The 15704-nt window shown below is 43.9% G+C and overlaps 2 protein-coding genes across 2 annotated transcripts in view; one reads left to right on the top strand and one right to left on the bottom strand.

Annotated features, from left to right (window-relative positions):
• The window catches only part of Rgsl1 (regulator of G protein signaling like 1), a 60969-nt gene extending 48316 nt beyond the window's left edge, over positions 1-12653 (top strand). The window contains exons 17-23 of the mRNA XM_052736715.1: positions 152-290; positions 515-639; positions 3718-3827; positions 5670-5756; positions 8107-8179; positions 8919-9113; positions 12373-12653. Of these exons, the coding sequence (XP_052592675.1) occupies positions 152-290; positions 515-639; positions 3718-3827; positions 5670-5756; positions 8107-8179; positions 8919-9033 (649 nt within the window). The 3' untranslated portion in view covers positions 9034-9113; positions 12373-12653. The remainder of the gene's footprint in view (positions 1-151; positions 291-514; positions 640-3717; positions 3828-5669; positions 5757-8106; positions 8180-8918; positions 9114-12372) is intronic.
• Positions 1-15704, bottom strand: part of Rnasel (ribonuclease L) — a 116855-nt gene that overhangs the window by 74997 nt on the left and 26154 nt on the right. The gene's annotated exons all lie outside the window — the stretch shown is intronic.

The raw sequence follows: 15704 nt of genomic DNA, 5'->3' as shown, positions 1-15704 counted from the left end.
CGGAAGTATTGAGATTGAGTGAATGACATCACAATCTGGCTCAGAAACAGCCCTGCCCTTTTCTTGCCAGAAATAGGTTTGAGCCAGGCATCCTATCCAGCACTTGCTTTTGTCTTTTCTTGCTGAATTTTTCCATATGCCTCTCTTGTAGATTTAACGACCTGGTGAGTTCAGCTCACGTGCTGCAGATCAACAGAGCGTACAATGAGAATGACATCGTCCTGATGCGCTCTAAACTTAACATTATTCTAAAGCTTTTCCTGGCTTCTGATGTCCCTCCAAAGCTGAGGGTAAGGGGTCTCCAGCTCCACCATGACCCTTTCCCCCATAAAAACCCTGAAACTGAATTGCTGGTTCCTCATAAGTCCTGGGTCAACAAGATGCCCATTGCCTAGCAAATCCACAGGAAACTGCCTTCTGGAGCGATGGCATTTCAGGGGATGTTAGGGGTCAAGAGAAGTCATTTTACTTTCCAAGAGCCTCTAACAGTGACGTACTCCCATCCTATGGGTAGGTTAACATCTCTGAGTCTCAGAAGGACATCATCTTTGCTGCCATTACAGAAGGCCACCTAGACCGGACCATCTTCCATGGGGCTATCATATCCATCTTCCCTGTCGTTATGTACTTCTGGAAAAGGTACTTAAATTCTCTTACCCAGTGACTGCCAAGTCAAATAGTTTCCTGTCTTCGTGTATCCCACAGTTTCCAGTTCTGTGAGGAACTAAGATGTCTGCTCTTACCCTACCCACTACATTCTATCCCACACTGAATTAAGGGACAGACAGAAGAAACCCACACCAGAATGCTGGCTCCACACCTCTCTCTGTGCTTTCTTGGATTGGGGGCATGACATGTGCTTAAGCCCAGACTTCCCCACTAAGCACGAGGTAGACCACAGCTCCTGGGGGACAAAGTCTGTCCAGGCAGAAACTGTTTATAATAAAGAACATCATGGAGGAAGCAGGTCAGAGCAGTTTACCGTTTTATCCAGTTCTCATAATCACCACTTGAGGCACAGTTACTTGGAGAAAAATCAAATATTCAGTTTCATGTGACCTCTCTCATCAAATCCCAGTGACCAATGTAGCAATTAACTCAAAATGGAAACCTGACAAGGAGCCTATGAGGGCCAAAATTCAAAACTGAAATGAACAGAATGTCTGCAGGCTGTTCATAACAGTGTCCTGGTTCATAACCTGTCCTGCCAAGAGCTGTGCTCAGCATGTGGCCTGAGACGTCTCAGCTGACTGTCACACTCTGGCCTTCTATCAGAGCCCTCTTCTGCTTCCCGCAGCCTCAATGAAACAGTAGTTCGCCAAAATTTTGCCAGAGAAGCTGTCTTAGTTAGGGTTTCTATTGCTGTGAAGAGACACCATGACCACAGAAACGCTTGTAAAGAAAACATTTCATTGAGACTGGCTTACGGTTCAGAGGTTTAGTCCATTATCAGTGGGAAGCATGGCAGCATGCAGGCAGACATGACATGGGAGAGGTAGCTGAGAATGCTGCACCCAGATTGGCAGGCAGCAGGAAGAGTGAGTGACACTGGGCCTGACTTGAGCATCTGAAACCTCAAAGCCCACCCCGGTGACAGTTCCTCCTAAAACTGTAGGAGTAGGCCACACCTACTCCAACAAGGCCACACCTACTCCAACAAGGCCACACCTCCAATAATGCCACTCCCTATGAGTCTAGTTCTGGGGGATATAACTCCCTCTTCTGCCTGCTCTGTAAGCATTAACGCATATGGTGCACAGACAGGCAAAGAGGCACACACACATAACACATAAAAGTGCAGTTTTTAAATGTACCCTTCAATTAAAATAAAGGTGTAGTTTTCTATGAGATTATGTCTCCTAGCAATATCAGAAGCCACACCCATAAAGACTAACCAATGTGACCGCTCAAACATGGACTGAACAAGGACAACAGCAACAGACATGCTAAAGTGGATGGGGGAAAGCCCATGAGGCCTCACCCTGCACAAAGAACTCTAGGCAACTAAGGAATGCCTGAGAGCAGGAGAAATCGTCTTCTCCAGGGAAGAGCATGCCAACTGGTTATCCAGCACCAAGAGATCAGCCCTGAAAACATACATGCAAGTAATATTATACAGAAGGAACAGGTTATATTTAACAATATATGTGTATGTCCATATACATATATACATGCAATCACCACTAATGAAAACAGAGGCCATGAGTTTGGAAGAGAGGACAGAGGGGTATATGGGAGGATTTGGAGGGAGGAAATGGCAGGAAGAAATTACGTAATTGTAGTATCTCAAAAAAATAAATATTAAAAACAAATATTTGGGACTGGAGAGATTGTTCAGTGGTTAAGAGCATTGACTGATCTTTCAGAGGACCCGGGTTCAGTTCTCAGCACCCACATGGCAGTTTACAACTGTCCGTAACTCCAATTCCAGAGGATCTGATGCCCTCTTCTGGCCTTCATGGGTATGGCATGCACATGGTGCACAGACATTCATGCAGGCAAAACACCCGTACAAGTAAAATAAAAGTAAAGTATCTAATGAATAAAGTTATAAAGGATGCTTACCAGTTCAATCCCTAAGACAAGCTGTTTTATTCAAAATTGAAAGAAACTCAAAAATCTCGGTTTAAGATACGCAATGAACCCTTTTGGATACCACTTGTTATTCAGAACTTAATTCTACTTTTCCTACCCAGGGCTTCATAGAAACTTATCTTGACACTTTTGGAAGGATCAGAGACTTCTAGAAAATGTGTGTGTCTCCTTGTTTAACTCAGTGCTCAGCTTCCCTGCCCCTACTATGTCCTTAGGAAACTTAGACTTGCTTTGTGGAGGTTCTGGGGTTGACTCTTCACCGACTTATATACTTGCTGATACTTGCACTGTGCACGCTGTGGTGGTGTGTCTCATCACATACGAACACTCAGCGTCATGAGAAGAAGGTGGAGACAAAGCATTGTGGTCCCCAGGTTACACATGAGGAGACTGAGGTTCAGAGTTGCTCAGGGACTAGCCTAACATCACTTGGAAAGTGATTAGACCAGGATTCTAGCCTTTTGTTCTCTTACCTCCATAAATGATGCATCTTTGCACATTAGAGCAGAGCAACTGTAGTAACATAGTCTGACCCTTGGGGAGCAGGGAGACGGGAGCCGGCAAGGACCATACCCCACCCACCCACCCACCTCAAGCAAAAGGAGCGCAAGTGCAGACAATTAAACCTACCAACTAAGGAGTCCTGGGAGGAAGGGACCAGAGAGAAAGTGAGGAGTGTTTCAGGAGCATCAGAGAAGCAAGGTTTCTCAAGTGACCGTAAATGCGCAGCTCTGAGGAGGCAGTTATCTTCCGGGGAAGACCTGCTGGGATCAGGGAAGGAGCAAGGCTCTCGGGAAAGGATGCGTGGAGACCCCACTGGGTTCCCTGATGATGTAGTAGGGGATTAGACAGAGACTGTGCAGTCTGACACTTAGGTGAACACAGCTGACTGCAACCCAGGCCTGGGCATAGTGGCTTCTCCACAGACTCCATCCACAACAGTTCCAGATGGAAGTCTCCCACACAGTGTGCAGGTCAGTCCTTCACTGGGGCCAGGCCTGGACACAGAGAACGTCCTCAGTAGGCAGCAATCCCAGCGTAGCATTCTCTGTATCAGACAGCCCACAGTTTGGGAGGACTGGTCCAGCCATTCTGTGTGACCAGAAGCCATTCTTCCCACAGGTTTTGTAACTGGCGGGCAACACGCTCTTATGTCGAGTACATGGGGAAGAAATTTAAGGATGGGAGAACCCCTCCCAAGACTACATACAAGTACCCACCATGGAGCGGAGGTAAGTCCACCTCAGACCCACGGCCCCATCTCTCCAGCCGGAGACATGTGAAGAGAGACCATGGATCTGAAGAGCTAACTCTAAGACCTAACAAAGCACAAAGGTGGTGGCTAGTGCCGTGGTCAGCATTTTAACTTGGCCCTCTGAGAAACAGGACTCGTGCTAAAGTAGGTCATGCCAGTGATGAGGAGCACTATCCAGAAAAGACCTAGGAGGGGCTCCCAGGATGCTGCTGGGCACACCTGTTCCGGCCCACTTGCTAAGCACCTGGCAGTGGTGACCTCTTGGGCTGCTGCCCATCTATCTATCACCATGGATACCCTACCATTCAAGACGTATCTATTTTATAGAGCTAGGTGTGAAAACTAGACACATGGTGATGAATGTGTATGTTTTCATGTATACACATATATACACATATACACACAGTTTTATGAACATGTAAGAGAAATGTAGAAATTAAAAGTAGTAGGATTATCTCTGGGTGCGATGATTATTAATGAGATATATTTATTATTGATCTATATTTATATAGATACATATGTGTGTATATGTGTACATACACGTGTATATGCCACATATAGGTGGTGGTTTGAATGAGATTGGCCCCTATAAGCTCATATTTTTAAGTACTTAGTCCCCCCAGTTGGCGGAATTGTTTGGGAAGAGCTAGGAGGTGTGGCCTTGTTGGAGGAAGTGTGTCACTCACCATTCCCAGTGTGCCTCTGCCTCATGGCTGTAGATTTAGATGTGGGCTCTCCGCTGTTCCTTCACCCTGCTCTCGTAGACTCTGACCCTCCGAAGCCATTAGCTCAATTAAACACTTTGATAGGTCGCGTTGGGCATGGTGCTTTATCACAGCAACAGAGAAGTAATACACACACACACACACACACACACACACACACACACACACACTGCATTCTACCTCATTAGTCCTCTCACCCTCAGGTAGTATTTTCTTAGTCATTGTGCTGATTAGTTTTGGTTTTGGTTTTTTGGTTGTTTTTTTTTTTTTCAACTTGACACAAGCCAGAGTCATCAAGGAAGAGAAAACTTCAATTGAGAAAATGCTACTGGACGGCCTGTAGGCAAGTCTATAGGGCATTTTCTTCATTAATGATTGGTTCTGAAGGGCCCACTACACTAGGGGAGTGCCACCCCTGGACAAGTGGGCCTGGGAAGTATAAGAAAGTAAGCTAAGCAAACCACCAAGGAGCACTCCTCTATGGCCTCTGCTTCAGTTGTTGCCTCCAGGTTCCTGTCTTCATTTCTTGCCCTGACCTCCTTTCACGGTGGACTGTGAGCTGTAAGATGAAATAGACCCTTTTCTCCCCAAGTCGCTTTTGGTCATGGAAACTTTGGCCCCCAGAAATTTAACATTGGAGCTAAGTCTTGTGCTAAAAGAGAAAAGGAGACCTAGTAGAGGCCTGGTCTGCACAGAGATAAAGAGGGGAGTCCCCCCTCACGGCAAGAACCCACCCAGCTAAGCTGGCAACTCTTGAAAGGAAAAAGTCCAAGGAATTTTCTGCCCCTAAAATGTGCCAACAAGGGGAAGCTTCTGCAAATGGGACTCTAGGGGGCAGCAGGGAATGGAGGCCCAGTTCATTAGACTTCATCAGAGAAAATGCGAGTCACATGAACCGAGAAGTCCTGAGTCCTGCTTCTAGTTCTCAGCCCAGACCCCCATCACAGATACAAAGGCTTGCCGCCTCTCAGTAATGCTCCGTCATTGACATTAGAACCTGTGAGCGTAACAAGAGCTTTACTCAAGATTTGTTTTATTTGGGGGGGGGGGTGCTAATGTTATAGAGTTTTAATGTGTTTCTTCTTTCTTCCCAGGTGACCATGCTGTCTTAAGGTTCACCTTGCTCAGAGGTATTGAATGGTTTCGACCTCAACAGGCAGTGACAAGTTCAATCCAAAACTGTGAGTGGGAGCTTCACTGATTGCAAAAGTTCCCTGGTCAACTGGAGAGTGGTTCAGTCTTGTAACCGGGAGGTTTCTTGGGTCCCACCCAGCCCCATGGTCCCGCAGATGCTTATAAAATAATCATTCAGATGCTTAATATTAATTACCAATTTCATAGCCTATGGCAGGCTTCTTGCTAACTAGCTCTTATAACTTAACCCATTTCTGTTAATCTATCAGAAGCCAAGGTACTTTCACATCCTGTGTCTCCTGGTGGTGCTGGCATCTCCCTTGACCTGCCTTTCTCTTTCCTGTCTCTCTCCTTAGATTTCCTACCTGGATCTAAGCTGCCTTGCAATAGGCCAAAGTAGCTTATTTATTAACCAATGGGAACAACTTATATTCACAGCATACAGAAAGACATCCACCAACATTTCCCTTTTTCTATCTAATCAAAAAGGAAGGTTTTAACTTTAACATAGTAAAATTAAATATAATAGAACAGTTATCAAGTAAGAATTACAGTTATAATATCTAGTCTTTGTATTTGTCAAAATTAAAGAAAATATTCTATCTATCCTATATTTGTAAGTCTAAGGTTTCATATCTAATCTATCTTTTTCATGACTGAAGAAAACTATAATTATAACTATCTAGTCTTCAGCTACATCAAAGACCCCAGAAGGATATAATATTACCTAAGTAAACAGGAAATGCATTGTAAGCAGCTTTCAAAAATCTAGAATGACAGAGATAGCTGCCTGAACAGTCACCCAAAGTTCCTCTGCAATGTTGGGTTATCTGTTTTTAGCCTATAGGCCTAGAGTCTCTCAGTCATTTTTCCCTATAGAATGTCTGGCAATCTCCTCTATGAAGCAGGAATCTGAAGGACCATTTTGCCTTATTTTGGCAAATTTAGTGGTGACTTTTCTATTAGTCCTGTATGTCCAGTTTATACAACATATTATCAGCAGTCCAGGCAAGAGCAGTTTCTTGCCCAAATGGCTATTTTTGACAAGAAGAAGATAAACTTCATATGGAGTGTCTTCGATGCCCATCTTCCTCTTTGAAGTAAATCAGTACTGCCAGGAGCAGATGTGCCTCATTGTCCAGAAAGTCTAAGTTTTTAAAACATTTTAAACACCATATTCTGTAAGTCTTTGAAGTGTTTGAAGATTACCTACCTAATTGAAATATGTCTTTGTATACCTAGAAAACAACTAATATGATTATAAGTTTGATTATCATAGATGATTAACTATTAATCTTATTTTTAATGATACATTACAATTTTAAATGAGTTACATGAACATGATACCTTAAACAAGAGTAAAAAATACATACAGTATAACAAAATTAACTTTAAATTTGTATCAGTAAACTAAAATCCATAGCAATGTAAATATTTTAAACAAGTTGTTGCTCTTTAAAAGTAGATTCAATAATCTACCCTTTTATCCTACCATATCTATATCCTACATTTCTATATTATATACCCCTTTCTTCTTTTAGAAAGAGATTGACTATGACTAATAATAATTTGTAACCAACAATCTAAACAAAGACAAACATCCATAATCCATTTTGGAGGAATGTGGGTATAGTGTTCTAGGCTACTTCCTGCTGGTTGGGGGCGCTGGTTGTCTTATAGGGACACAAAGAAAATTTTAGGATTATGGCAAGTCCTGACTAGAGTTTTCTGTGACACTGTATTCTCTGAGACAGTTGCCTTGAAGTTGTTCTGGATGTTGGTTCATCTGGAGACCTCTCAGGGGGTATTGGCTAATCAAACCATATTAGTCTAGAAGCAATTGATAGGTTCTCATCTTCTGTGGAAACAAAAGCAGAACCTCTTTTCCAAAGCAACATATCCTTAGATATAAATTTTGAAGTCAAGATATCTTTAATATATATATATTGGTTTAACTCAGAAGCCTTTACAATCGAATGTCTTTCTGTAGTTAAAAAATCCCAAAGACAATATAATCCAGACTCTGTGTGATTTTCATCTTTACGTGGCTTAACTTTTATATTACTTTTACTGACTCTTTAAAGACTTTGTTTTTTAAAACTATCTATTTCTTTATATAACTGCATATACTCCTTTTTCTCTCTCTTCCAAGCCTATGTATATTGTTACATACATTGTAAACCATAATCTGTTAAATAAAAATCTTTTCTCAAATGACAAGAAAATAACCTAATCTAGAAATAAATATGAATAAGAAGCCAAAATTTCATCTGATCCATTCACAGCAGTTGATCCCTGGAAGAGTACAGGAGGAGCAGTGGGTGGAGGGGGTCTTCCTTTTGACAGGATGTGGAGTGTGCCATGCATTCTGACTTTCTCCTTTGCATCTGTATTAAGCTTCATCTAGCAACCTGACCCAGCCAAGCCGACGTGCCATCTCTTCTTTGCAGTTGGGTCCTTCTGGCCTGAGGTAGGTATGAGCTAGAAATCCTTGGCCTAGAGATGTTCTGTCTACAAGCACAATGGGTGACAGGATTAACCTTCCCAGAGTCCAACTCCATGTTCTGACACTGTCCTGCATATAGAACCAAGTGAAATTTAGTACATCTGGAGTCCCAGAAGTCAGGGAGGGAGATCTCTGTAGAGGTCTTTGCTCACCTCCTTTCAGAACAGGCATTTCAAAGCATTTCAAATTACAATGCACCAGCACTTGTATAATTTCAGTTGTTTTATTTGCTGGCTGCTTCTCCTCCTCCTCCTCCTCCTCCTCCTCCTCCTCCTCCTCCTCCTTCTCTCTCTCTCTCTCTCTCTCTCTCTCTCTCTCTCTCTCATGTGTACATTTTTATGTATACATGCATTTGTATACAGGTGCACATGCACATTTGTGAGTGTGCATGTAGAGGCCAAAAGTCGACACTGGGTATCTTCTACGGTCACTTTCCACCTTATTCTTTTTTTGCAGTGGTGTCTCTCACTGTACTTGGAGTTCACCCATTCAGCTAAACTAGCTGGTGAGTGAGTGAGTCCTGAGGATCATCCTGTCTCTGTCTCCCCAGCACTGGGATTTCAGGCACACACTATCACACCTGACTTTTGACATAGATTCTCAGAATCCAAACTTGGGTCTTTATACTTATTCAGCAAGCACTTTGCCAATTGAACCATCTCCCTAGCCTCACCCTTCTCCCCCTTTTTATCTCTTCTTTCAGACCAAAACTGTCCTACATCAAAAAAGAAAAAGTAATCAAGTCAGGCCCAGAACAGAGGCAAATCATTTCTCAGCAGCCTTCAAACACTGACAGATCCCTTTTTGGTCAGAAATGAAATGTCCTGACACCATCTGCAAAGATCAAGTAGGAGAATGAATGGGGCAGCCCAGACACAGCAAGGCCAGACTGAGATGGGTAAGATGTGGACAGAGAGTATAGAGACAGCCCCTGTGCCTTCCCTGAGACTCAAGGGGTAGGAGGCATATGAGTTGATGGGTTAAGTCACCTGACCTGGGCCTAAGACATTATTCTTCAGTTCCATACCCTTGTACAAATTCTGGTTCAGTATAACTGAGAAGTCTCATGATGGATGGATAGATGGATGGATGGATGGGTGGGTGGGTGGATGGATGGATGGATGGATGGATGGATGGATGGATGGAGATGTCACTAGTACCACTGGAAGTGAGGGCCTATTGTTCTCAGCTACACATTTGCACAATAACTCCCCTCCATTGTCTCAGGAGAATCTTGACTTTTAGACAGATGAAGAAGCTGGTGCACTGAGTAGGGAAGTGACTTTCTGAATGAGACACTTTCCATTCTTTGTTGTGTTCTCACCCTGTGGTACACATCCCTGCATCTTCCCATGCATGAAAACAGATGCTCTTCCCTGGGCTGTGTTCACTTAACAGCTAATACAGTTTCATAACATTTTTTTAAACCAAAGCACCTAAGCAATGGCATCCCTTTTAGAGGAACTAGACTTACTTCATATCTATTGAAAAAAGTCAGGAGTAAAATGATGGGAATTTATAAACAGTCCTTCAACTAGAAGGAACTGAACAGCTAGCTCAATGATTCTATAGATTACAGAAGGGCAGCCCAGGCACAGCAAGACCAGACTGAGATGGGTAAGATGTGGACAGAGAGTATGAAAGACAGCCCCTGTGCCTTCCCTGAGGCCGGGGGTGGGGGGCATATGAGTTGGTGGGTTAAGTCACCTGACCTAGGCCTAAGACATTACTCTACAGTTCCATAGCCTTGTACAAATCCTGGCTCAGTGTAGCTGAGAATCCTCATGACAGATGGATGGATGGATGGATGGATGGATGGATGGATGGATGGATGGATGGATGGAGATGTTATTAAGTACCACTGGAAGTGAGTCCTTCAACTGGCAGGAACTGGCAGGAACCTAGCTCAATAATCATAGGGATTACACATTACAGAATTACAAAGCTTACTAGAGAATCCTTTCAAATGCCCACAAATATGTCCTGCACTGATAGCCTTTACCCTAAAATTTTCCAAAGGATGAAACACATTATGATATTATAACAGGGCGTATGTATGACCCCTGGGTCTGAAGCCATCTGGTGAGGCTGGGGTTGAAGCAGGTAGGGAAAGACAATAGGCACACTTGGCCTCAGAAGTGATCAGAGACAGGCAAGGCTCAGGTAGAGTGCCTCAGAGCCCCCAAGACAGCCCATTCAAGGCAAGTATTCAGGACAAGAAAGACTCAGAAAAAAGAAATGAAGCTTCCCTTGCCTTACAGGGCTAAGCTTAAGAACAAGACTTCAATTTATAACAAGAATAATGACAATGAAACAGAACTCTAATTGTTAAAACCAGATGAAGATTAAGATCCCCAGCAATTTCAGCAGCCTGGGGAGTCCAGCTCCCAAAACTGCCACCCAGGGTTACTCAGAGAATGCTTCTCAAAAGCGAGGGGCTTAGAAAAGTTTCTTATCTATAATAATTCACACATGATCTGAGGGCTATTCACTAATTCTCTTGTTCTAATTCTCTCTAATCCTCTAGCTCTGATTCTTTAGTTCCAGTTCTGTAGTTCTAAATCTTTGGTTCCAATTCTCTCTAGCTCCAATTCTCCTTAGTTACAATTCTATCTCCCCCTGCTTGGATTCTCCACAGTTTATATATATTTTCAACAGCAATAGTTTTTTTAAAAAATAAATAAGCTACAAAGGCTGTATCTGAGGGGAATGAGTAACCATGGCAACGCCCAACTTCAAGGTCCCTTGTGTACAAAACTGTGACCTGAAGCCAGGGGCACAGTGCCTGGTGAGACAAGTCACTGAAGGGTTTCACATTGGGAGTGATCGTGGTCTGTGCTACCAGCCAGACTTGGCAAGTGAAGAATTGGTGTTAGGTTGCTTTGTGTTAATAACCTCGGTTAGACATCTGAGACTCTGACCTTGTGCGTTGTATCTGTAAAAGTTTTTAACTTATGATCCGTTTACAGAAACATTGAGTCTAGTTTGAAACTGCTCTGAGGTATCAAATCAGCAAAAGGTATGCAGCTTGTCTTAGACTGGAGAGAAATTGTTGTTTTCCTCCATTAGTCTGCGTTAACAGAACAAAGCAGGCTTCTAAGTGTCTTACAGTCCTCACAGGACAACAGATCTAGTTACGAAGCATATTCTAGTATGTTTTCTATATATCAAAATTGCACAGCTTAACGAGAAGTCATCTTCCTGACCATCCACGGGTATATGTGCCCATAAGATTGAGATGCAATCATGAGATTACATATACACGTCACATGAAATTGCACACTACAGTGCAGGTATTGAGGAGACACCACAGCTGCTTTGGCACATGTGACATCACAGGCAGGAGCAACAGTTTCCAGAGTCAGTGGTCCCACAAGCCTTGCCTAGATAGAATTCTCCCCCATCAGAGACATATTCATCTGGTGGCTTGACATCTGAATTATCAATTGCTATAAGTTGTGTTTGCATCATGGCCTACAATAGCTCATAACAGACAAGGAATGAAGAAGAGCCTAGTTACTGGAATCGAGGTCCCAGGAAAGAACTTAATCAAAAAAGAGCAAGAGGTCTGAACATGAGACTGAAGAGGGTGTGAGGATACTCACAAGGTGACCAATGGGGATCTAGTAAAATGCCGACTTTGGGGTCACGGGATCAATGCCCTCCAAGTAGATTAAAGCACAGCTGAACTCCTACATGTTGGTAGTAGATGAGTCTCACTTAAGGAAAGGAAAGATGGCTTCATTCATTTGAGAGAAAGATCTGTGGGCTGTTCTCTCATTGACCATTAACAGAGGGGTAAACTCCTATAGCTTTGCCTGTAGGTGTGGGCTGTATGATTTGTAGGGCAAAGGCTATGTCCTATTTTTCTTTGTACCTCCAGTACCTGACAGAGTGACACATTAATAGTTTCCCCATAAATAGGTACTGAATACATGAGTCAATGAAATGAGCTTACTGATGGGAATATAGTAGAGAAAAATAAACCAGGAAGTCATGTTTCTGCTTTTGTCTGACCATAGAGTTTCCTATCAATGATCAGTTCCAGTCATGATGACCACAGCAAAGAGGAAACAGCAAGAACTGTCTCCTCGGTGGGTACTTTTATAGTCCAATCATTCTTAGTGCTTTGGGAACTTTGATTTTTTTTTTTTTAGGAAGTTCACACAGACCACTCAGATTAAGGAGTAACCAAAAGAGACAGAGAGAAGAAAGGCAAGAGAGACCGAAGGATACACCTCCACCTCCAGAGAAGACTTTGCAGGTGTGCGCATCGCGGAGCGACAGGAGGGATGTGATGATGTGTGTCTCTCGTTTCCTCAACAAGGAGGAGTGGCTTGTGTGTACAGCACCGTGGGGTGCCAGCCCTCACCCCGACACAGTAATCAGGGTTGTTGGTCATTAGCCAGAATAAAGGATACACCCATTTACTATCTTACATTCTCACTCATACGTTAAAACGAAAGGCGCTGAGCTCATGGAAATAAGGGATAAGATATCAGTTACCAGAAGCTGGGAAGTCAGGGTGACTCGAGGTGGTTAGCAGAAAGGGTGCAGTTCAATAGAAAGAAAAGAAGGCCCCAAATTCTGTAAGGTGGTATGGTAACTATGGCTGATAACAACATACCTCTAAATAGGAGAAAAGATTTTGAATGTTCCCAACAAAGGAATAGTAAATATCAGGTCATGGACATGACAATGACCTGATACAGACAGTACATATTGTATATGTGAGTGGAAATATCACACTGTGCCCCACAAATACATACCATTACAAGTCATTTGAAACAAAAAAAAAAAAACAACTGGTCAAAGTATGTAACTCAATGGCAGAGCACTTGCTTAGTACATACAGGCCCTGTATTTAATGCAAGGCCCTGTGTTTAATCCCCATACCCCTTCTCATTTTTTTTAAAGGCAGGGCACCTAGTGTGGTGTTTAATCTTGTCTACTTGATTAGACTGAGAGCAACCTTAGAGAAAGGCCTCTAATTCTGTATCGGTGTGTATCTGTATCTAATTCTGTATCCCAGCCACCAGTAGATCCTGAGGGCTCTGACCTAATGAGGGGTCAGTCCACTGATGAACCCATTACTTGGTGCCATGATTAGGAAGTGGTAGAGGGTAGAAGGTGGGCTTGGCTGGGGGAAGTAGGGCATTTGGAAATCTAGCTCCCTCTGGCCCCTTCTTGTTCTTGCTCTCTCTACTTCCCTCTGACATGAGTTGAGGATGCTTCCCCACCACACACTCCCACCACCATGAAGTCCTGCCCAAGCTGGGCCAAGCAACTGTGAACTGAACTCATTAAAACTATGGGCCAGGGAACAGGATAAGGAGACCCACATGCCTGGGATGGTCCACCCTGGGCTCTGAAGAGAAAAACACACCACAAGGCACCAGGCAGTCAGCACTATTATGGTGAGCTAATGTATGGTCTAGTATGGGAGAGAGAGACACAATGGTTCATGCCCTATGGACAGAGGCATATCTGAAGAGGTGAAAGCGGTGAGGAGCAGGCTGAAGTGGGCGACTTGATTGCCATCCAGGGCCACGTCTGGATTCATGGCCCTGTTGAAGCTATGGTCTGTGTTAATGTCCTTGGCTCCTGATGTCACCAAAAACTGAGGGGAAAACTACAGAATTGGTCCCACCCCTCACTGGCTGCAACACTGTGGAGAACTTGTCCTCACTGGCTGAAACACCTAGGAGAATAGGTCCTATACTTTGCCTGGGCAGCACAGCAGAGCTGACCCTGTAGACAGGGGCATGGGTGAGCCAGCCCTGAGAGCATGAGAGTGGGATAGTTGGCATTGCACCCCCCTTGCAGTAGGATGATGAGGGTGAGGGAAAGATGCCCTCCCCCTCTCCCCTAGCACCTGCAGCTGGCTAGGAAGTTGACCCTCCCCTTTACCAGATATAGCCCTTGGGGGAGCAGGCTCTGCACCTCACCTGGGCAGCACAGTAGAGCTGACTCTGTTGACTGGGCTTGAGCGAGCCAAGAATGTGGGAGATCTGGCCCTGCCCCTCATCTACCATATGGTGGCATGGGTGGGGAGAGAGCCCCCCCCCTTGATACCTGTGGCAGATGGGAGAGTTGGCCCTGAGGCCATAAGAGCAAGAGAGCTGTCCTTGTCCTCACCAGTCACAGGACTCCGGAGAGTGGCCCCTGCACCTCACTTGGGCAATACATTAGAGCTGGCCCTGATGGTGTAGTGTAGGTGTGGGCAAGCCAACCCTGAGGGCATGAAAGCAGGAGAATGGGTCCCATCCCTTGTTTATTGTTGTAAAGGGTGAGCTGGTGGGGAGGACAGGGAGAGCTGGTAGGCTGGCCAACCCTGCAACTACCCAGGCCCAAAACCAGGGTTATGAGTTGGCCTACCCTAACATCCACCCCATCTGTGATCTGCTGGAGCATGGGAAGGGTCATATCCTGCAGATCCAAAGTTGCAGGATCTCCATGACATAGGACAACAACAGGATACCCAAGAGGAGTCCCAGTGAGATTCCAGTATTGATAGTGTAGCAGAAACCAGAGGCCTCGAACCAGACCGTTGACTTTTTGCAATGAACACTTGCAAGTAAACAAGTATGGACAGAAGGGTATACTGTGTGACTCACTGTGTCCCACTACAGCTTCCATGACAAGATTTTTCTTTTTTCTCTTAAATTTTATTTTATTTTGGAGGAAAGGTTGCAAGAGCAGAGGGTGAATACAAAGGAGCAGAAAAATAAATGGGATCAAGATGCATGATGTGAAAGACACAAAGAATAAATTTAAAAGTTTAAAATAAAAAAAAGAATAATCCCAGCACTTGGGAGGCAGAGCCAGGCGGATCTCTGTGAGTTCGAGGCCAGCCTGGTCTCCAAATCGAGTTCCAGGAAAGGCGCAAAGCTACACAGAGAAACCCTGTCTCGAAAAACTAAAAAAAAAAAAAAAAAAGAATAAATGAGAATGAAATGGAAAAAAACTGTGAGCCAGGATAAATAATACCCCTTTAAATTGTTCTCAGATTTTTTCACAACTATGATAAAACATAGAAACTTAGATAAATATAAATTTCAGATAAGCAATGAGTAATTTTTAGCCTAAGCATGTCCAAATGCTGTATGAAGAAATAACCATACTAGAAGAATTACTTGGGTTTTTTGTTTGATATCAAATTTAATTTAGTGATCTATAATTGATCTCTCAATGCTCCAAAAATAGCATGGGCCTGACAGTTTGAACCCCTAACACCAGAGCAGTAGCTGAGGTAGGGCGCTCAACATGGACGGCTGTGCTTTGGTGGTGGGTATTTCCCTTCTCCGAGCCTGTCTTCTGAGGCACTATTGTGGATGGGGAGCTACAAGTGCTGAATGCCTGCGGGGTAAAGTGGGGCCATGGGGAAAGAGGAGGAATTGGCATCTTAAGGAAGGGAGAAGAACAGTTTGTATAAAACGAGGTCGCTGTGTTAGGTGTTGGTCTAAACAGATATTCGATGACCTCGTTT

This window comes from Peromyscus californicus, unplaced genomic scaffold (genome assembly GCF_007827085.1).
Source record: "Peromyscus californicus insignis strain IS unplaced genomic scaffold, ASM782708v3 Scaffold_14__1_contigs__length_90479793_seg_2, whole genome shotgun sequence".
Lineage (NCBI taxonomy): Eukaryota > Metazoa > Chordata > Mammalia > Rodentia > Cricetidae > Peromyscus > Peromyscus californicus.
Note: the sequence above shows the minus strand (reverse complement) of the source record. Positions and strands in the feature narration are given on the sequence as shown.